At 38.7% G+C, this 24,055-nt stretch overlaps 1 protein-coding gene across 1 annotated transcript in view; it reads right to left on the reverse strand.

The window, feature by feature from the left end:
- MYO16 (myosin XVI) overlaps positions 1-24,055 on the reverse strand; it is a gene marked incomplete at its 5' end in the record, with an annotated part of 447,953 nt that overhangs the window by 167,719 nt on the left and 256,179 nt on the right. The window contains one exon of the mRNA XM_079779480.1: positions 20,230-20,430. Coding sequence (XP_079635606.1) covers positions 20,230-20,430 — 201 coding nt within the window. The remainder of the gene's footprint in view (positions 1-20,229; positions 20,431-24,055) is intronic.

The raw sequence follows: 24,055 nt of genomic DNA on the forward strand, positions 1-24,055 counted from the left end.
TTTTGAGGAATAGGTCCTTTTCATCTAAATTGTTAAATTTACATATAACAGCTGATTGTAATTCCCTTTTGATCTTTTTAATGTCTGCAGTGGCTGCAGTTTGTAGTGATACTTCTTACTTTATTCCTGATATTAGCAACTTGTATCTTTTCTCTTTGTCATTCTTACTAGCTGTCTGTCATTTTTTGTGGTTATTTTAAAAGAACCAGATCTCTGTTTTATTGATTTTTCTCTGTCTTTTTAAAATTCTATTGATTTCCACTCTTTGTGACTGCCTTCTGTTTTTTTTGTTTTCAGTGTATTTGTTTCTCCTTTTCCTAGGTTGTTAAGGTAGGAGTTGATTATGATTTGAGGCTATCCTCTTTTCTAATATATGCATTTAGTGCTATAAATTTTCTTCTCGACCTGTTTTAGCCACGTTTCACAAATTTGATTCTTGCATTTTCATTCAGTTCTACTTTTTTTTTTTCATTCCCTTGCAAATTCTTTTTTTCTTTTTCTTATCTATGTATTATACAGAAGAGTAATGCTTAGTTTCCAAGTGTTTGGTGATTTTCTTGTTATCTTTCTGTTATTGATTTCTAGTTTGATTGCACTGTGGCAGGCAAATGCATTCTGTATAATTTTGATCCTTCTGAGTTTATTTAGTTTTGATTTATGGTCCAGCATATAGTCTTTTCTGATATATGTTCCATGGGTACTTGAAAATAATTCATATTCTGCTTTTGTTGTTTTAAGTGACCTATAGCAAAGCAGATCCTCTTGGCTGATGGTGTTGTTGAGTTCTTCCACGTTCCTGATGCTTTCCTAGGAAGATGTGGATCACTTGTCTGGAGGAGGGTGTTGTAGTTTCCAAGTTAACCTTTGTTTCGGCTGGCTCCCCCTGTCCCCACTCAGCAGGAGAAGGGAGGCAGAGCCTGGGACTGCTGGGTGGGAGAATTATAGCTTCCCCACTCAACCTCCTCTGAAATAAAAGAAGAGGGGACTCTCACTACTGTTGGGCAGGCATGCGAGCTCTGGGTCTCCACTGGGACTCTAGCCACACTTCCAGCTGCAGGGTGAGCAGGCGGCAAGAGTAGATGTGCTTCTTTGTTTACTACGTGGACTCCACCAACTGTGTGTGGAGAGAGAGGAGCTGTGGCCGTGTTACCTCTGGGCCGTGGCGAAAGTCCCGATCCCCCACTAAACCTCCAACGACATCCCCTAACCATGGGGGTGAGGTGGGAGCACAGTATAGATTCAAAAACTTAGCACCATACTGAAATCTACCTAAGTATTTCAAAATCATACACACTAAAAGGAAAGCTGCGATTTGAATAAATGTCACTGGAAGGTGTTTTTTAATTGTTTTCACTTTTAAAAAATGTATAGCAAATGAGGTGGCCATGGCTAAAAAACAAAATGTAATCTGATCTCTGGTAACTCACATGCTTTCTTTTTGTCTTAAATGAACACAAGAACTTGAAGTAAATTTTGATAAAAAGATGGGAATAGAAAACCAGAAATCTAACTCAGTGGTCACTCATGTCAAATTTCTGATAAATCCTCACCATCTAGGGGGAGATATCCACTTTACCTAATGAAATCCTTTGATTTATGGCATAGTTCCAGGTGCTTCCCATTGTACTTTCTCCTCACTTCCTGCCACTCTGCTCCAAAATTTCTCTCTTAACATTACTCCTGCCTTTCCATTTAGGAATTTCCTTTCCAGCTTTTCCAGCTGCCAACGCCAAGTCCTTTTTCCAAGGCTCCACTCCCTGGGAAGAGGTTGGCAGCCCTCCTCCTCAGCACGTCCAGCCTAGTACCCAGCCTGGTCAAGATACCAGGACTTCCTGGCTTCTCATCTACGGAACATGGAAGGTAATGCCAACCCACACCGCTCCCCGACCTCTCAAGCTGACCTTGAAGATAAATGAAAAAGCTTGTCAGTACTTAGCTTTGCATAATACCTATCATTTTCTCCTAATATCCCTCAGACCTGCTTCTACTGCTCACCTGTACTTTTCTCCCAGACCTTCTCAGAATTTTTTTTTATATATGATGGACTTGAGAAAGACTCATGGAGCATCTATGTCCCCTATTTTTGAGGCTGCTAAATGGGCTGCTTATCCAAAAAGGAGACTCTTATCCTGTGCCTGTAATTGTATCAGTCAAAATCCATTCATTGCACTACAGAGAAATTGATTCCAAATAAAGCAAGTCTTCCCGAGAATCTAAGTACATCACTGTCAGCCTCTGGATCCCACTGAGACCAGTGGATTCTAGAAGGCAGAAGAGGCAATAAGTACACGGAAAGGCTGCAAAGGGAAGTTGGGCAATGCACAGGGAAGTGAAATCCAAAGCCTAGCTGCATGGGCCGAGAGGTTTCTATGAAAGGGAAACCACCGAGGAGGAACTCAATGTATCCTAGAAATCCCTTTTATCTTGGTGAGTCTGCCATGTCATGAGAATAGTTAAAGGTCTATCCGCTCAGCTGAGCCACTTCGGGTGGGGAGAGGGGGGTTGAGGAACATTTAGGTGCTGCGGGAGCAGCAGGAAGCAGGTTTGAAGCAGAGACCTTTCTAGGTCATTCCAGACAGCTGAGTGCTCACAGCCCTATTCTTGCTGTATTGTTATGTGAGGGAGGAAAGAAGAAAAACATGAAAGTCGCCAACGATAGAGACCTGGTTAAATTCTTTCCTTTTCCGCTCTGTCTTTATGTTTTCTTCGTCTGAAGGGTTGGATGATAGGATTCCTGCTGGAAGTGACAGCGTCCCTCATGCATGTAATGGCGGAATTTATATGCATGCAGCCGAATACAAATCTAAGGAAATTGTCATGTATTCAAAGATTTCCTTTGGAATGATTCTGTTCAATAAAATGAGTCCAAAGGAAATTTAGCAATTTGCTTATGTTTCAGCCGTGAGCAATACGTGTCTAAATGCTTGAGCGTGCATGCCAGATGAAGAGTGCAGTATAAACGAGGGAGCAGGGAAGCATGCTGCTTTTTTGGAAGGACTCGCTGTAACACTCTGGGACTGCAATAAATATAATTAAAAGATAAATTGTGTTAGCTCTGTATGAAAAGGGAGTATAAAACTTGCACCGTGGCTGCGAATTACAATTCCGTAAGGTACCTCGTTTCCTGGGTCCACAAAGGAAAGAAAAGTTATGAAATGCCAAACCATGCGCGTTTTCTTTCTGCATGAAGGCTGTCTGGCTCAGGCTTGGCTAATCACCAAGGAAACGGAAATACCCGAAGGTGAGAGCGCTCTGCTGCAAAGGCTCTATGCACCATCACTGGTTTTAATTCCCCGAGTTGAAAGCAAGAGCAGTTGGCTTCTTTGACCTTGATGAAGAGCTGGGGCTTGGTGTGCTCCCATGTCTGAGGTCTCAACCCCTGGCCGGGAGCCTGGTCCACGGCAGGAGAGCAATGGGAGACAGCGGAGCCTGTGCTAAACTGAGCACCTTCTCTGTGGCTAATACCTTCAGTGTTTCTGAAAATGTGCTTCATAGATGCCCTATCTGGAAACATTCACTGGTGCTTAATAAACATGCACACAGTTTAGACCTCACCCGGACCTCTAACAGTCATGTATGGGGCTGGAGCCAAGGAACCTGCATTTTTAACTTGTCCCCCTATTGATTCTGTGCCCCTTCAAGCTTGAGAATCGTGGCTCCAGGTACCAGTGGCTTACGCTCTGTGAACTCTGTCCTCCTAGGTGATGCTGGCAGAGGATAAGGGAGCCCAGGGACAGGGTTTGCAGAGGATCGATGTTTTCTGTGCATTTGAGAAATGGAACAACGAATAGAGCAGATAATGGCATATTTTTAAATTGCTGGTAAGTTTAAAATGAGACTACAGTATAAATATACTCAGGCTAAACTCCCACCACCCTTAGGATAGTTAACATTTTGTAAATGGGTATAGAGAAAGATGTTCAAATACTTTTATCTAAGACTGCAGCAATAGAAGCCAGTATTTTTTTTAAAACCTTGTTACTGTGGTGCCCTGCATAAGTCATATAAAGTGTTGTAAGTCTGGGGAAAATAAGGCGAATGAGAGTGTACTAAAGTAGAAGGGACAATGGACTAAGGGTTATGAAGAAGGGTTCATATTCTGGTTTCCACCTATCGGCCTAAAAACACACAGGACATAGGCTGCACTAATGAACTATGGAAGCATGAGTAGTCACTCAGCTTCCCTGAGCCTCACTTTCTTATTTATTCAATATAAAGTTGAACTGGGGCCAGTTCACACTAAAGTTCAATTATTTCATTATCATAGACCATCAATAAAATAAATTACTTTTAGGGGATTAGAACAGGTTATATATGCACATACTAAATGGGCATAAGTGGCTGCATCTATGTAGATTTTCAAATTGCCTTTGATGTGGTTAATAGCAAAAGTTAATAAATATAATCTTCATTGAATCAGGGTTAAAAGACTACATTTGGAAAAAATCAAGAAAAATAGCTAGGACTGATCTTTTAAATATATTTCATACAATGTAATGCGTGTTCACTTACAAAATTTTGAAAATACTGAAAATTGTAAAATAAAATTTACCTCTAATTCCTTTTTCCAGAGATAGCCTATTTCTTTTCTCCTTTCTCTCTCTCTCTCTCTTTTTCTCTAGCTATTTACCTACCTATCTAATCTATTTGTCTAAGAATGCACTTTCAAAAGAATTGGACTCCATCGCACATTGTGCTTGGTAATGCCTTTCCCTGTTACATACACCATTTACTCTCTGGCAAATCCCTGTCCTGGTCTGCTCTGTGGTATGTCACCTTAGCCTTCCATGTAGGGCTGCCACGGGGCCCTGGCAGAAGACTGGAGAGCAGGACTAGGGTAAAAACCTTGAGAATTCCCTTCCCGCCCAACAAACACTGGCTCCATCCTCATCCTACAGCCCACTGTTCATGGCCCCAGTGTTTCTGGGACAGGCTACCAAGGTTCTGGCTCCCACTGTCTTTGGCTCCCAGGCGAGTAATACTATCTCCTCCCTTTTTCTCTCCAGCCAGAGAGGAGGTGGCTGTTTCCACTGAGGACACACCTCTGGGTCGCCTCACTGTCCCCTGTCTTTCTCCTCAACTTTTCCTGTGTAACTATTCTCTGTAATCTTTTTCTTATTGAAAATTTGGCACAGTTTCTTTTTCAGGCTCGTTCCTGACCAACCTCTACCATTCCCAATTTCTTCTTTCTTTCTTTTTTAAATATATACTTTTTTATTGTTTTCAGAGAGAGAGGGAGAGAGAGAGAGAGAGAGAGAGAGAGAGAGAGAGAGAGAGAGAGAAATACCAATGATGAGAGAGAGCCATTGATTGGCTGCCTCTTGCACACCCCCTACTGAGTGGGGATTGAGCCTGCAACCCAGGCATGTGCTCTGACCTGGAATCAAACCATGACCCCCTGGCTCATGGGTCCATGTTCAACCACTGAGCCACCATGGCCGGGCCCCAATTTCTTCTTTTGTCTAATCCTGCCTTGGTGCTGACAGCTCAGAAGCTTCTGCCTGCTCCACCGCTCCTATTTATCATTGTTCTCAAAACACCTGAAGAAAGATAACAAAGGTCTTGAAGGTATCAAAGAAAGCAAAGAGAATGATGCAGGGACTAGAAGGGCTGATGGATAGAGACAAGGTGATAAGAACTATTCATTCTAAAAAGACTGAGTGTGGAAGGAGATATCATCTAAGCCTATAAATGAATCTTGCAGAGAGAGCAGAATGGATCTCAGCATGCTTGCTGGGATGCATGGCCTTACAAGTCAGAGAAAGGAGAAATGGAAACAATAGAGCATTGCACACCAGGCTAGAAGCATAAATATTACAACTCTTAAATTCTTCATTCAGGGCAGAATCCAGAAGCAAACAGAAAAGTGCCTGAGTGGCAAAACTATGGTGGTATAGTCTCAGGAGAGCTTTTTGTGACATCATTTAGATTCACTATTTAGACTTCGTATGCCTTAATTTTCCTTCTCTCTTGCTGTTACCTGCTAAGAGATTAGCCACTGTTTCCAGATAAAACACTACATTCGAATGAGATACTTTTCCACAGCATGCACACTCTACCCTGTAAGTCAATATATTATAAGGACAAACCAATTTGCTAATTCTATTATCACATAATGTATTTCTGATATGCAAATCAATATTTGCATGTGATTGAAGTGCTGAAAGTTAATTTCCCTAACAAAACCACGTTTAATGATGATTTAGGTATTTCAGGATATCTCAGATTATAGCCTGGGTTCTAACAGGTGTTTTTGGTAGTACTGGTATTTGATTTATATGTATGTGTATCCATACATCTCTACCTATCTATCAGCTATCTATCTATCTATCTATCTATCTATCTATCTATCTATCTGTCATCTTTCTATTTGCCTAACATATTTGATTTCTCTATCTATGTCTCAATATGTTCGTCTGTTATCTATTGCTCTCACACCAAGTTGAGTACACAACAGTGACTGCTTTATGTAGCATGCAAATATGGCCATAAGTACTTTTATTCCATTTCTTCCCTCGTCTCCTAAGCCAAGAGGAAGGCAGCTTCATGGGATACTTTTTATATTTGACATTGTCCCACCAGGTAGAAAGATGTTGCAAACTGGTGCTTGATCCCCACTAAGAAGCACAAAGGGCAAGGATGGGCAGGACAGTGGGGGGAAAGAAACAGCCCCCTTATTCCCATACCTGCACCTCCACTCCCCTTTGACATTTGTCAGTCTGTTCTCTAGCTATAAGTCTGTTTTAATTTTGTTTGCTAGTTTATTTTGTTCATTAGATTCCACATATGAGTGAAATTATACGGTACCTGTCTTCCTCTGACTGGTTTATTCCTTAATATGGCTTATTAGCATAATATTTTCCAAAACTGAAAAAAAAAGGTGAAGGGAGTAAGCAAAAACAAAGTAAAACAAAAGAAACCTCATAGACAAACACAACAGTATGGTGATTACCAGAGAGAAAGCGGGGGCGGGGGGGGGGGGGGCGGCTAGGGGAGGTAGAAGAAGGTAAAGGGGGAATAATTAAAGGCGACATGAGTGGTGAACACACAAGAGAATATACATATGTTGTATTATAGAATTGTACACCTGAAATCTATATAACTTTATTAACCAATGTCACCCCAATAAAAATGTTAAAAAAATACATACATCAGAAATAAAAATGTATAACACTGGTGGGGGGGTAGGGAAGAAACAGCCCCTGCTGCAGTGGGATGAGCTGTGTCCCACTTAGAAGAGGAGAGCACAGAACATATGATGTTTCTGATGAACTACGAAGAACACTGTTACGTTTTTGGTCCATGCTACACATGCTCAAGAGGACACATGGGGCTTGGGAATAATGGAGTCTAGAGAAGAGAGTGTGGAATGAACAGCAGAAACCAAGTCTGTGGGGGAGCTGCCACCCAGGAGAATTGGCATCCCCAAGGTCCTGGGCACTGCGTCAAAAGTTCCCAGGGGAGGAGGGTCTCAGTACCCATGAAAGCAACCCAGTGAGAGTCAGCCCTAAACACCAAAAGGCATACGCAGTGTGTGTAAAGCAATGTTGTGACAATACAAGTCAGCACGAGAAAATAAAGAAATCAGAATGCCTGAGGCCACTGCACAGTGCCTCCTCTCTGGTTGATGCATGAGGGAACTTAACTTCAGTTATTCTGCAGTTCTGATTATTATATAGGACTATAATTACTGGATTGACTTCATGAGAGCCTATGAAAGCAAATAAAGAACTCTCTATGACTAGAAAAATATCACTGGAGCTGCCTGCGTTTTTATCTAGTTATAAGAAGAGAGAAGAGGACGGTCCCTGCTGAATATATTTTAAAAAGTAGTGTGAGCCAAAAATGAAATTGAATCTTGATTGCATCCCCCGAGTTGTGCTTGTTCAACTACCAGGTACATGAAGAACAAGAGTGTTAAAATGATCTGCAAGATCTGATTTTTTTTTAAGGAGAAGGCACAGTTTATTCTTCTAGCAAGGAGAGCTAAGCTAAAAGGTAAAAATGCTTAAAACAATGGTTTGTGAGCAGTTGGTAAAGAAAGCAGCCATCACTGCCACTGCTTCAGGTCTATTACTAACAAGGTGGATCAGAATAATCACATTTAATTTCGATCATTGTTATCAGAGAAACAAGAAGACAAATGAAACAGAGGCAGTTAGTACGTCTTTAAATAAAAATATCCATTCATCCCTTTACTGATAATTACTACTTATGTTATACTAACACAGTTAATGTTAGGGGACTATTAAAGTAAGCCGAGGAGAGAGTGAGGGAGGTGATGTGAAATAGAGTACTGGCCTAAGAAGGAGTGTTTTTAGATTCGAGAGATAAACAGGGGAGAGAGTAGCTTGTATTTGGTAATTAGCTGGATTTCTGATTTTACCATGAGTTGTAAAGTGGGACATATATGGAAAAATCAGTTTTATTCATTTGTTTACTTTTTGAAGTGCTTTGAGAGGGAGAAACTTTGGGAGGTGGCTAGGGAGTTTAGTTTAGTCAGCTTCTGGATCTGTTGCATTTCAGATGCTACCCAAGTAGAGAAATTAAAAAGCAGATAGGCAGATATGAAGCCTACAGGGGAAACAGTTACACTGAAGATTTGGGAATCATCTCATAGACAAAACTGAATCATGACAGTAAATAAACTCCCAGGAGAAGATATCACATACTACCATGAGAAACATCAATATTCATGAAAGAAAAAGTTCATTTATATTTTATAATTTTATAATTCCTCTCTCCACCATGTTATTTATATGATGCAAAATATAAAGCCAAGAAGAAAAGTAGTTGGAATTAATAGGTGATAAAAAATGCAAAACTTTGAGATTTACTCTAGAATACAATATATCACATCAAAATATAATAAAGATTAGAAGCCCAGTGCATGAATTTGTGCATGGGTGGGGTCCCTCGGCCTGGCCAGTGATCAAGGCCTATTGGGGGGCTGGCTGGGTGGGCAGAGGGACCCTGGGAGGTTGGCTAGCCAGTGCCCCAATTGAAGCCGATGGGGAGGGGAGTGGCAAGGCAGGGGGGTGGGGGCTGGGGGAGGTTGACTGGCTGGGAGGAGGGGTCATGGGAGGTTGGCTGTGGGAGCACACTGACTACCAGGGGGAAGCTCCTGCATTGAGTGTCTGCCCCCTGGTGGTCAGTGCGCATCATAGAGACTGGTCAACTGGTCATTCTGGTTGTTTGGTCATAACGGTTGCTTAGGTTTTTATAGATATAGATTGGATTTTAACAAAATGAATAAAAGATCATTTTCAACAAATACAAATGGGTCTGATAATTTTTCATGCTGATTTCACCTCTCTATCTGAGGTTTGCTGAAAAGAGTCTCAATTTCAAGTGCAATAGTAAATTTATCTCTTTATAGCATCAATATTTATAAGCAGAGGCTTCTATTTTTTACTTTTCCATTAAGTGATTCTATCTAATAGTTTTGCTTGCTTGCATTCTGATTTAAGTTGATACTTTTTAAAAGTTATTAGGAACACATGGTATTATTGTTAAGATTTTTTATCTAGATATCAAGAACATTGATATCTTGAATGTTCATTGAACATTGCCTTGAAATTGACACATCTGAAATTTACAAATATACCTCATTGGTTCCTTCTAAAGATTAAAAACAATCCACTAATAATAAGCTATCAATATTCTAGGAAATATAGAGTTTCTTATTTATAACTTTGTCAGCCCATGAAGGTAACAAAAGCTATTAAATCTTTGAAGAAACAGTAAGAGTTCCTAAATGGGACCCTGCATTTTCTCTTCCTTACCAAAACCTGGGTAAGGAAGCATTTATCAAGTCTCTGACAAAAATTTATGGCAACGGTGAAATTGATAGAAACAACAGAGCGCCAGGCACCTGGTGGAGTTAATTTTTATTTGTCTAAAGTCTGTGCAGGAGGTGAAAACATACAGATGTAAATTCAGCTCTTTCTGTGTGAGTCAAAATATCTTTGTCAAATAACCTTTAATCGTATCAGTTTGGCTTAGACTAGATAGATTCATTGTTATGTCTGGGGATTCTGCCTGGAGAAAAGAAAGAGAAATAAACGGAAGCCTCCCTATTGATTAGTCCAGCTCCTTTTCCTCTTGATTTAAAGGTTCACTTTCAGAGTCCTCCTGGATGCATTGTGTCTCCTACGAACGTCTGGGGGATGAAGGCCAGTGGACAAGCTACAGAAGTTGTTCCTGACGCAGGTAAAATTGGAAAGTTAAACAGGCCAAGGTTTCCTTTGCATACATGTTAAGTAAATATGTCTAAGGACAAAGGGGCTGGCTTTCACCAGTATGTCACCTAGAACTTATTGCAGTATCAATGAGATAAAGATCTCTACTTCTCAGAGATCTGGGTAACAGCATAAATCTAAACCAATACATTTCAAACTTAATTGATTCAACAATAGGGGCAGATCCTTTTCAGGGAGAAGGAAAAAAAAATTCAGATATTTTATAGACTTGCCACAAATCAGTAACAACATTCTTTTCTCCACATTACTTCTATGAGCAACATTTTGGTGATATGTTTTCCATAAAAGCCTGTGGATATCAGTGAGATGAATAATAATCATAGGGCTCACAACTGTATTGCTGAGATGTGGTTTAGGGAGATGGAAAAGGAATCTTGATGAATACAATCAAAATCCACCCACAGAAAAACACATCTATAAGCACATTATATAAAGAGGCTACTAGTATTCTATCATAAAGTTGCTTCTCTGAACATGTATATAAATTGCAGACAATGGTTTAATTTTCTTAAGGCAAATCATATTGAAAGGATCTTTTAAAAATTTGCACTAAAGTTTCACATATCTATAAGCTCAAGTAAAATATTAGTCATAAAGACAAAAGGTAAGAAACATAATTTTTTACAAAAATCTCTTTAATTGAGGTAGAACTTATCACAAAAATACCTTGTATATTCAGTGAAAAACAGAATGTCATATTACCAAAGTTAAATAATTTATCTAAATGTTTTCACCTTTAAAATTATAGTTTCCATAGATAGAGGAATGGCTTGATTTTTTTTTGTGTGTGTGTGTGTATGCATATCTTCCACTGAAGTTTTTTAAGTGTAATAGGAAGAGCAAGAAAATATAATAACTGTAGTGGTTACGTCTTCCCTATCATCTGCTGAAGTGATCTTAATAACATTGTGATAAATAAAAATAACTACTATAATATGACTTATAAAACACTGCTTTATGCAATGTGAGCACATTCATAAGATATAAAAATTAACAAATACACTTTTGTTACCTAATCAAGGACATTTACCACTAAATTGATTTAAGTCAATTGAGTCCCTAATATTATGGTGTGAGAATATAGCCAGTTGATTAGACCCTTAAAACATTTTCAGGTCTTCAATATCTATGATAGATAAGTTCAAATTTTTCCTAAATATGGTGGTATTACTACATCTAAAGCCATTGTTAGGGAAGTATGACTCACAGATTTGATGCAATATCTCAAAATAATCATATTTGCATTTATTGCTTGTTCATTGTTTAACCTTCAGAACAAGTTTATGAGGTTCATATCTATATTCTCCTTAATTACAAACTTCATGGGTGTGTCAGCTGAAAGCCAGTGTCCTACTCAAAGTCCTAGCAATGGAGTCCCAGTGTCCCAGTACATAACCTACCATTAGTCTTTCCACCACACCACATCAACTCTATGACTATAGACAATAAACACTTTAAAAATTTCCCCAAACACCATGGTAGAAAGAGAAAAACATATGGGACTTGAGGAAATGAGACACTGTATTGTGATCCTCTAGGCTATGGTGTGTTGAATAGTGTACCCCCAAAATTCATGTCCATCCAGAACCACAGAATGTAACTTTATTTATCAATACGATATTTTCAGACACAATTAGTTAAGATGAAATTATACTGAATAGCGTGGGCCCTAAATCCAATGACCAGAGTCCTTCAAAAAGAGGAGAGGACCCACAAAGACATTTATATGGAGAAGACCATGAGAAGATGGAGGGTGTGTGTCTAAGGGGGAAAAAAAATCTATTGCTGCAACCACCAGAAGCTAGGAGATGGCTTGGAACAGATTTCTTTCAGTATATGCAATATATATATATATAAAATGACACTTGATTTTAAACTCTGGCTTCTAGAACTGTACTGTGAAAGAATAAATTCCTGCTGTTTTAAGCCACCCTCAGGAGACACACATAGCTGTTCAATCTTTGGTGAATCACTGACCTTCCCCAAGGCTTAGTTAACTGGAAAACTGACATAATAACATTCATACACATGGTGAAAATGCCTCAGAAGCACGTTGTAAATTGGAAAATGCTATGAAAGCATCAGGCATCATTATTGATTGGGGAAGGCAGAGATCAATGCAATTTGGATTAGGCCAAGAACTTGATACTTGGAAGGATGGATGGAATTTGGAAAGAAAGAGGGCATTCCAGGTGAGAAAAAACTTATGAGCAAAAATAAAGGTGGAAAAATGCAGGGGTCACCTTCAAGTGTGACAAAGAAATTCTACAATGCTATGAGTTAAAACTACTCACTTCTCTTTTAGTTTGTAAATGCTGAAACAATGGACATGATATTAGTTTTCTAGGGCTGCTGTAACAAATAGCCAAGAACTGGGTTGGCTCAAAACAAGACAAATTTATTATCTCACAGATGTGGAGGCCAGAACTATGAAATCTGCCATCCCTGCTCTCCAAGAGGCTGTAGGGGACACTACTTCCTTGCTTCTTCAAACTTCTGTGGCTCCAGGCATTCTTGGCTGGTGGCTGCGTCATTTCAATCTCTGCCTCTGTGGTCACAGGGCCTCCTTTTCTCTCTCAAAGCTCTCTTTTCCTTACTTTCATAAGGATACTTGTCATTGGATTTAGAGCTCACCCAGTTAAACCAGCATGATCCCCCCATCTCAGGATCCTTAATTTCATATGCAAAGACCCTTTTTCCCAAAGTGATCCCACTCACAGGTTTTAGGGATGTACCCGTGGACATATTTTTTAGATGGCCACCACTCTACCCACTACAACAATTAAGTTTGGGGAAAGAAGGAGGCTAAAACACGGACACTTCATCTTAGGTAAGTGCAATATCACCAACTTGATTTATGTAAAAAATCAAGACCATAGAATGGAATATTTATATGAGATTCAAAGGTAATCACTTCATGCTAAAAAAATAAAATAAAATCACAATAAACAACTTTCAGACAAAGACATTATGAGCAGAAAACAGAGAGGACCAGGTATGTAAGTGTCATATATTTTACAACTTTTAATTTTGACCTACATTTTCATTAATTTAATTCTTTTATTTCAGTTTGCCTTACTATCTCCTAATCTATTCCCTTTTCTCACATTAAAATTTAGAAACTTCAAAATACTATTTCCCATTAAAGTTAGTTCAGAATCACCCTAATGGAAATTAAATTTTCCTAAGAGCCCAATATATTTTGCCAAATAATAATTCTTTCCTTAGAGATTCTTCATTTTAAAAGCCAATAAAATTAGACATACTTCTGAATTTAGTGCTTATCCATCACCAGAAATTTAAGAGCAATTCCTAAAACAGGTAATCCCCTAAATGACTTAAAATTTGCTAAAACAAATAACAACCCAACACAACTCACAGCTTTTTTAAATTCACATTCATGATCATTAATGAGATCCTGTTAATATTTCATGCACAGCCTCTTTCCATTATTTCAACTATTTCTGTAATTGAGATTAGAAAATATTCCATGCTGCTATGATAATGAAAAATTGAAATGTGTTTAGGAAAGATCTTTAGCTATAATGCAAATAATGTTGCTTAAACATTTCCAAAAGGACCTCTGAGCCTTACAATATTCTGAAGCATGGGAGGGTCCCCTAGTCGGAACAGGATGGGAGAGTCAATCCTGGTGAGCCTGGATGTCAACATCATCACCAGTATTAATGATTATCCTTCCTATGAGATGAGTGCGTTTTCACTAACCAAACCAGGTAAATCAATCAAGCGGGAGCAAGTGGTTATGAGAAAGACTCTTTAGTTCATCCATCAGGCCAAAGAAGAGGCTACAAACCAACCCAAGGACCCCAGACCCATGGAGCTCTACTTTGGGATCAACTTTATCATCAAAGAGCTATTGAGGAATGCTCATCCTTCCAGTTACCTCTTTGCTACATCTCTTGATTTACAAAATGCAGAATTTGCTGCTTTCCCTAAAAGTGTAATAGCTCAAAATTTAAGTACATGTAGCTACATCTGAATATTAGAATGGCATATGGCTTGACATACTGTCACAAATTACATATAATCTATATTTTAACATGTGAATTAGTCCTTAGGGAGTCCTTGGGCTACAACTCATTAGTACACTTCAGTGAAATAATTTTTTTTTTAATAAAAAACACAAAACTGATTCCAATTATGGAAAATCCTGCTTAAAAGATAAAGGTGCTTTTACAGGCAAATCCATGATTCCATGGGGTTTTGGCTCTGTGGCAACTAACCAAATGGCTTGCTCTGCTATGCTTTATTGCTATTAAAATTCAGTAATATGTTCATTATAACTATTCAGTTTTCCTCCAATTTGCTTAAAATGTCCATACTACCAAGGCAATCTGTAGATTCAATGCATTCCCCATTAAAATACCAACAGTATATTTCACAGACCTAGAACCAACTCTCCAAAAATTCATCTGGAATAAAAAAAAAGACCCTGAATAGCTGCAGCAATCCTGAGAAAGAAGAAAAAGTAGGAGGGATCACAATACCATATATCAAGTTGTATTACAAAGCCACTGTTCTCAAAACTGCCTGATACTGGCACAAGAACAGACATATAGACCAATGAAATAGAATAGATAACCCAGAAATCGACCCAAGCCACTATGCTTAATTAATATTTGACAAAGGAGGCAAGAATATACAATGAAGCCAAGACAGTCTCTTCAATAAATCGTGTTGGGAAAATTGGACAGATACATGCAAAAAAATGAAACTAGACTACCAACTTACACCATACACAAAAATAAATTCAAAATGGATATAGGACTTAAACATAAGACGGGAAACCATAAAAATCTTAGAGGAATCCACAGGCAGCAAAATCTCAGACATATGCTGAAGCAATATCTTTATCGATAACAGCTCCTAGGGCAATGGAAAATAAAGAAAAAATAAACAAATGGGACTACATCAAAATAAAAAGCTTCTGTACAGCAAAAGAAACCATCAACAAAACAAGAAAGCCCACTGCATGAGAGAACATATTTGCCAATGTTATCACCGATAAGGGTTTAATCTCCAACATTTACAGGGAACTCATAAAACTTAACAAAAACTAAATAAACAATCCAATAAAAAAATGGGCAACAGACCTAAATAGATACTTTTCAAAAGAGGACATACAGAAGGCCAAGAGACATATGAAAACATGCTCAATGTCACTAATCATCTGAGAGATGCAAATCAAAATGACAATGCAGTACCATCTCATAGCTGTCAGAATGGCTATCATCAACAAGTCAACAAAGGACAAGTGCTGGTGAGGATGCAGAGAAAAAGGAACTCTCTTGCACTGCTGGTGGGAATGCAGACTGGTGCAGCCATTGTGAAGAACAGTATGGAGTTTCCTCAAAAAACTAAAAATGGAACTCCCATTTGACCCAGTGATCCCACTTCTAGGAATATATCCCAAGAAACTGGAAACACCAATCAGAAAGGATATATGAACCCCTATGTTCATAGCAGCACAATTCACCATAGCTAAGATTTAGAAACAGCCTAAGTGCCTATCAGCAGATGAGTGGATTAAAAAACTGTGGTACATCTATACAATAGAATACTACACTGCGGTAAAAAAGATGGAATTCTTACCATTTGCAACAGCATAGATGGAACTGGAGAGAATTACACTAAGCAAAATAAGTCAGTCAGAGAAAGATAAATATTACATGATCTCACTCATTTGTGGAATATAATGAACATAAACTGATGAACAAAAACAGATCCAGAGACAGAGAAGCATTGATCAGACCATCAAACCTCAGAGGGAAGGTAGGGGAGTGTGGGGGTAAGGGGGAGAGATCAACCAAAGGACCTTTATACATGCATATAAGCCTAACCAATGGACAGGAACACCAGGGGGGTGAGGGCATGAGTGGGCGGGGGGAGGCAATGGGGGGATAAGGACACATATGTAATACCTTAATCAATAAAGAAAAATAATGTTATTTGGATACAAAAGTCAAGTCCTTAAAAAATAAAAGCAAGATCTGTCTTGAGGATTGGAAAAAAATAGAAATTTCATTAAGTACTTCTAGAATAAATTTTAAAAGCAAACAAAATAATTAAATAAAACATTATTCCAAAGCTGGATTCCATTCAAGGTAACAAAAGTAACATTTATTAAACAACTCTTCAAGATATAAACACAAATTTACAAAGCAGGGCAGGTATATACTCACTTAAGATGGATCCCATGAAACTTAGGGAAAAATAACTTTCCAAAATCATTAGTTATACCTTATTGTAATTTTTCAACTAAATCTTATAAATTCAATAAATGTATAATATAAAGAAAATATAGATTTAACAATCTGAATACTGGACTAAAAGATTGCTACTGTCATAAAGAATTTTTAAACGCTAAGTGGGAGAATTAAGAAAGATCACCAATAGCAAAGATGTGTGCTTAGAGACCAACACTAAAATCATCTGCACCCTTGTATTTCCAATTACTACGTGCAAATGCGAAAGTTGGACAGTGAATAAGGCTGATAGGTTTAAAAATGATTCACAGTGTTGGGGTACAGCTCTGCAGATCCTGGAAAGGAAGATGAATAAGTGGGTCCTAGAGCAAATTAACCCTAAAACATTGCTGGAAGCACAAATGACAAAATTGAAGTTGTCCTACTTCAGGCACATCATGAGAAGGCAGAGTTCTTTGGAAAAAACTACAATGCTGAGAAAAATATAAGGCAGAAGGAAAAGAGAATGGCCAAATATAAAATGGATTGGTTCCATAAAAGAAACCACAGGCATGAGTCGACAGGAGCTTGGCAGGGCTGTTGAGGGCAGGACATTGTGGACATCACTCATCATAGAGTTGCCAGAAGATGGAAACAACTCAACATGTAACACACACACACACACACACACACACATACACACACACACACACTCCTCTCAAATATAAAAAGGAATGTTATAGTTATATATAAAATCTTCCACTGACTTTCTCTCCACATCCATTAACTACTCAAGCCTTCCTTTGTCATCATTCTACTGTAACTTCTCACAAAGATGCTCTTGGCCTCACTGTCACATCCAGTAGCATTTCCTGTTGCCTCCTCCCCCTCCTCCCTTTCTTTGACTCTTCTCTTTTCTCCATGTTCTTTCTGGGCAAAATGATCAAGATACACATTTCCAAAAATATGACTGCATTTCTAAAAACCAGTCTTTCATCCCAGTGTCAAGTATTTTCAGCATCCTATTGGGACTTCCATTAAAACCTCAAATTCAAAACATCTAAAACAGAATATCTTTCCTTCAAGCTGCCTCATTCTCCAGGATTTCTTCTCTTGGTTGGCATAATATAACCATACAGGGGGTGAGAAACCTCAGTGTTATTTAAAGCTATGTGTCCTCCATTGCTCTTCACACCCAGTCAGTCTCTGTCCCCAGTTCCTTCCTTATGAATGCTTCCTCTGCATTCCCCAGCCACTGCTCACACACAGTCCTTGCCTGAGTGTTTCCATAGTCCCCTGCCCCGCGTCCTTTCCTCAATCCATCTTATATCATGTTTTTCTTACTTCACCCCACCCAGTCTGAAAACATGTGATGAATGAACACTGAGAGGACAAAGTTCTGAGCAGTACATACATATTTATTCCTGAGTTGGCCAAAGCAGTCTTTTTAGACTTTCCTACGGACACATTCAATAGACTTAGCTGAAATTCTTGTACTGTTTCCCAACTATGATGTGGGTGGACATGGCAGAATGATACACCACCTTCATCCTAGTTGCTTTCCTGTACTGCAGATGTCAAAAAGCAGGCAAGTCCCCCTTCTCAGGCTCCCTTGCAGCTAGAATCTGATTGTTCTGTAGCATCCACCAGTCCAGCACTATGGCACACGATTTAGAAGGTAGAAGTGATGGAGGCCACACATCTCCTGCCTCAGCTGTTTTACCTGGTAAGCATGTCATGCAGAGGTTTTGTTTTTCTCTGGCAGTGGAAATCTCCAATCCCAGTCACTGACCTCTTTCATTTTGAGTACCAGGGTATGGGTATTTTACTGGTATAGTTGGTAACATTAAATAGCAGCCAGTACTTCTAGCAGCAGCTTCTCCATATGGGTGGGGGCTTCCCGATCAAAGACGAGGTATGTCTATATAGTCTTATTGTGTGGTGTGATTTTAATTAAGGTCATTTCCAAAAGTTCAACTTAGAGTCTCCCAGTAATTATTTTCCTGAACTGAAGTTACTTCCTGCTTGAACAGCTAGAATTGATTCTGTCATATGCAGCTGAATTCTGAGTGTTACACATGCCATTCACTTGCAAAAGTCCATGTCTTTACTGGAATGTCCCTCCATTTTATTCTTAGTAAGCTCTAACTTAGCCTTAAGGCTTACGTCACATTTGACTTCCCTAGAAAACATTTCTATATCTTTTTTTAAGTTAAATAATTGCTTCTTTCTCTTTGGTACTATAGAATTTTGTTAATATTACTAATGTTATTATAAATAAACTAGAGGCTGGTGCACGAAGTTTGTGCACAAGGGGAGGGGCCCCCTCAACCCAGCCTGCATCCTCTTCAATCTGGGACCCCTTGGGGGATGTCCGACTGACAGTTTAGGCCCGATCCCTGTGGACCACTGGCTCCTAACCACTCACCTGCTTGCCTGCCTGATCACCCCTAACCACCTCTGCCTGCTGGCTTGATCGCCCCCTAACTGCTTCCCTGCCAACCTGATCACCCCCTAACTGCTCCCCTGCTGGCCTGATCACCTCTAACCACTCCACTGCTGGCCTGATTGCCCCTAACAACTTCTGCCTCACCCCCGCCACTGCAGCTTTGTCTGGAAGGACGTCCAGAATGACGTCCAGAAGGTCGTTTGGCTGTCCGGTCTAATTAGCATATTATACTTTTATTAGTATAGATTGTATCATAATTATTGGGAGATTGTATTATAATTATTGGGTAACTTACCTTTTCCTTATTTGACCATAAGATATTTCAGGGCAAGGAATATGCTTTACTCCCCTTTGATTCTCTAATGCTCTGAGTTTGTCGTGTAGAGACAGTAAACACTGCTTGAAATGAATTGCAATGTACTGAGTGTGAGAGAGTGAGTAGAGATTTCACCTTCTAATATGGAATTTGTACTAAGTGCCAAATAAGGGGGAATACATGAGGGCCACAAATATAAGAATAGAAGACATTAACTATAAATGGAAGCTGGACCAAAGATAAGTGGGATGTACTTCTAAGTATTAAAAGATGGATACAATTTCATCCTGTGAAGAAGACAAAGGAGCTATTTTAAGTTTGAGTGTGAGGGACTTTAAGGGGGTCGGGGTGGGAATGTAGGGAAACAGTGGATGGATTAGAAAAAATAACCTGAACAGAGGTTTTGTACAGGGCAGTTGTGACAGGTGAGTCATGAAAAAAATAGAGGTATCAGCCTGGAGTAGTGTCCTAGAAGCCTAGCCTGGAGAGTGTGACAGTTTTTCAGACAGGTAGGAGTGATTCCTTGAAGGTTTTAAAGAAAGAAACACATTTTCCAAAGCTGGCTAGGGAATTAAGAGATCTGGGAGTTGCTTTCTTAGGTTGACATGCTTTAAGAAAAATAATAGTAAAAACTATTTTAAGGGTAAGTAAACTCAGAGGTCCAATGTTTGTTTGGATTATGAAAATATCCCAAAGTTCACATCAGAGCTCTTTGTATTAAATACAGGTGTCTTTTGCTCATATTAAGTTATAATTCTCAAAACATTATGAGAAGGAGAAGGGTCATACTGAATGCTTCATCACCCACATTCTACTAGTACTAAGTCCTTATCAGGCTAAAAGAAAAGAGCTTACAAATGGAAAAGTTTGTGCATTGTTCACCCAACTTCCATTTATTAAAATAAACTCTAAAGTATCATAAACTTTAAAGCTTGTCCTTAAGACCTTCGGTCCATTAGTGCATATGATAAATTACGTACTTAACTTTGAACTTACCCGTCCTGCGTAGTGCATAATAGTGAATGCTGTGCCTTGATCTTTGAGGGCAACATTCCCATTCCCATCCTTTATGGGGGAATATACTGCATTTGTGTTTGAGGATTCAAGGAGACTTTGTAGTTTTTTGGGAAGATTTGGTTCCATTGACCAAATCATTTGACTTTCTTCATCCAATAAAGAGAGAAATCCAGATGGCTTCTGAAAATTAAAAAGAGAGAATTTGTTTCTTCTGTTACTCAATTTGGTATTTTTGTTATTCATGAATGATCCTTTATATTTTCATCATTTTATATAAAGCACTCAGAAAATAATGTCTTTATTTTTATCACACATCTATTTTTGTTCACTGTTAGAATCAAAACTCTGATGTAATGTAGGCCCTCAATAGTATTTATTAGTTAGAGGAATGAATAAAAAATTAAAGAGTATATTTTAATAACATTAAAACACTGGAGTTATTAAAAAGTATAATCTCATCTCAAAAATAAAATTAAATTTCCAACTACAGGAAGTTGCAATTCTTCTTGACCTATAACCATGTCAAATACTTCATACTTATGGTGACAAGTTACTTATCAAAAACCAAGACCTGCCAAAACCAGTTTGGCTCAGTGGATAGAGCATCGGTCTGTGGACTGAACGGTCCCAGGCTCGATTCCGGTCAAGGGCATGTACCTTGGTTGCAGGCACATCCCCGGTAGGGGGTGTGCAGGAGGCAGCTGGTCGATGTTTCTCTCTCATCGATGTTTCTAGCTCTCTATCCCTCTCCCTTCCTCTCTGTAAAAAAATCAATAAAATATATTTTTTTAAAAAAACAACAAAAAACCAAGACCTACAGTGATGTTGCCATTAAAATTATGACAAAATCTCATTCAACGGGAAGTAGAAGTGACTCTATGATATTCCAATATTTAGACTTAGGAGAAAAGAAAGCTTAAAACTGTGACTTGTAAAATTGAAATTAAATGTCTGATAGTTTATTGTTGCCAAGTAAGGAAAATAAAGTCATACAGTAGGCAACAATATAAAATTAATCTTATATGAAGAAAAATACTGCTTAAAGAACTTCCCCACCTCTGATACTGCAATCTCCTACACACAGAACACCATTCTGTCCACATGGTTTACCCATAAGTTGAATAACTTTTACTCAATTCTGTGTTGCTTATCTTATATTTCCTAGGAAAAATTTTCTGTTGCTATGTTTTAAAATAAGGTACTTTATATTATTTATTTATTTTTTAATCCTCATCCAAGGAGTGAGGATATTTTTTCCATTGCTTTTTAGCAAGAGTATAAGGGAAGAGAGAGAAACATTGATTGGTTGCCTCCCACTCACCACAAACCCTGACCGGCCTGGGGGTGGGGATCAAACCAGCAACAAAGATATTTGCTTTTGAGCAGGAATCAAACCTTCAACCCTCCTGTGTGTAGGCCAACATCCTAACCACTGAGCCATGTGGGCGAGGGCTATTATTTCTTTACGTTATTCTGTCTATAGTCTGTCTTAATTCCTCACATCAAATCAGTGTGCTTTTTGAAGTATGAATACCATAAAAAAAAAGAATCCTTCTCAGAAAGTGAGGCGATCTATATTGACCCTCATAGCAATTTTAGTTTTATTTTGACTTGGGGTAACTAAACCATACTGCCACTGGCCTTTCCTGATGTCATTTACTTGGACAATAGAAAGTCATTTTTTGTGTCATGAATATTTTAGTTGTTTTATGCCTTTCAGAGTCTCCTGCTCATGCGAAAGAAAACCCAAAGACTGTATACAGCTGTCTGAGGGCTGCAAAAGTTGAGATCATTCTGGTGCCACCCTCAGGGAACAAAGGGTGAAAGTGGCAGACACAGGAAGGATCTCCACCTGGTGGAGGCACACACGCCAGGAGTGCCCTTATGGAGACATCTGGCAACTAGAGGACCCTCTCTAGAATGAGCAGCCAATGGCCTTCGAAAGGAAAAGGAAGAAGAACTGATGCGGTGGAAATGCACTATGAAGGAACTGGAAATGCCCGCAAAAAGCAAGTTCACCACCTTAGCAAATTACCGAGAACACCTGGAGAGACATTTCTTATCAACACAAAAATGCTTTTCAATAAGGAAATTTGGAGAAAAAAGTCCATTACAAGGTGTGTTATCCTAGCATGATACATCACAAGAATCTCAGTGTGGCCAGGGACCCCATAAAGAGTCTCCATGAATAGCACAAAGGTGAAAAAATGTTAAAAATATATAGGTATACAGATGGATGAGGAGAGACCTTAAAAAACACTCAATGTAAGAAGTTTGTTAAGCATGAGTACTATCTGGATATTAAAAAAAATAATAAAATAAAGTCTTTATTTTGATTTAAAGCAACCTCTTTGCTGATGAGTAAGTAAAGCAGTGATATTAGCTCTAGTTTGTTTGGTTCAATGGAGAGAACATCATTCTGCAGACCAAAGGGTCCCAGGTTTAATTCTGGTCAAGGGCACATACCTTGGTTGCAGGCTCCTCCCTGGCCCAGGCCCTGGTGGGGGCTCATGCAGGAGGCAACCAATCAATGTGTTTCTCTCACATCAATGTTTCTTTCTGTCTTTCCCTCTCTCTTCTACTCTCCCTAAAAGTCAATGAAAAAATACCCTGTCCAATGTGAAGATTAACAAAAAACAACAAACAAAATAAAACAAACAAACAACAAAGAAAGTGTTAAAAATAAAGCAGTGATATTATACTCTCAGAAGCTGCTCCTTCATCTATTAACTTGAAGGCCCTTCTCTATCTGCTGTTACACACACCCACAGACAAACACTCACAAGTACATACAAACACGCAGTGGAGGGATAAATGGGCTATTTAAAGATTGTGTGAAAGTGTGTCCATATTTCAGGGGCAGTGACAGACCTCCTTTGGAGGTGAGAATTTTTGTTCCTTTGATAAAGCCTTTAATGGATGGGTAAGTAAATCAAAGACAAGGCCCAATTAGTTTAAGGGAAGCTATTAATTCTAAAGGAGCTAATCTACTCTGCTCCAAAAGCAAGATGATATTTTATATTTTGTAAGGATGATGTGGTTGGTTACCAACAAGATATATTTTTAAAGCATTATAATTTGTATTGTCTCCAAAAACTTTCAAGTTCATATGTGCTGCATTTTTCTGAACATTTGCTAGAAAGCCATGAAAAAATGGCGATAATCAAACTTACTGACTTGGAAAACTTGCTGCATTAGGAAAATGCATAAAAGAAGAACACAGAACATGGAGAAATAAGTCACAAAGAGGGATTAACCACCTTTTAATTCCTTCAGAAGTGAAGGCTTAAAAGAGATTGAATTGTTCCTCTGTATATGGCAGGTTATATCATATGCATTTTCACAATAATAACAAAAAGCAGCAACACTGCGTGCAACGAACTGTACTAGACAGTTGGAGAATTTGGGAAAAATCTGATTGACTCCTCCCCTCAGGGACATAAGATAAATATATGTTCACTGAAATATAAATACAGCCTATGCAAAACTTGGAATGTTTGTGATTAGTGGAAGATTGGGGGTTGTGAGAAAGGAAACAATAAGCTTGTTTTGTATTGTAGGGTATATGCTTGCCTGGCATACAGACCTATGTATTTCACCCTACACTTGGCATGCTTTTTCACTCCATTTGTATGGGTATCAAATAAAAGCAGCAGCCAGAAATGTCCACTCTCATTTCTAACTCATACTGATAAGGTTCCTACTGTTGAAATTATATTTCCAAAGATGAAGCCTTAGGGATGACAGCCAAAGAGATAGAAGAAACATCATTTGGCTGACCACTGTACAGCAGTCAATGATATAG

Source organism: Cnephaeus nilssonii (genome assembly GCF_951640355.1).
Source record: "Cnephaeus nilssonii genome assembly, chromosome: 8".
Classification (NCBI taxonomy): domain Eukaryota; kingdom Metazoa; phylum Chordata; class Mammalia; order Chiroptera; family Vespertilionidae; genus Cnephaeus; species Cnephaeus nilssonii.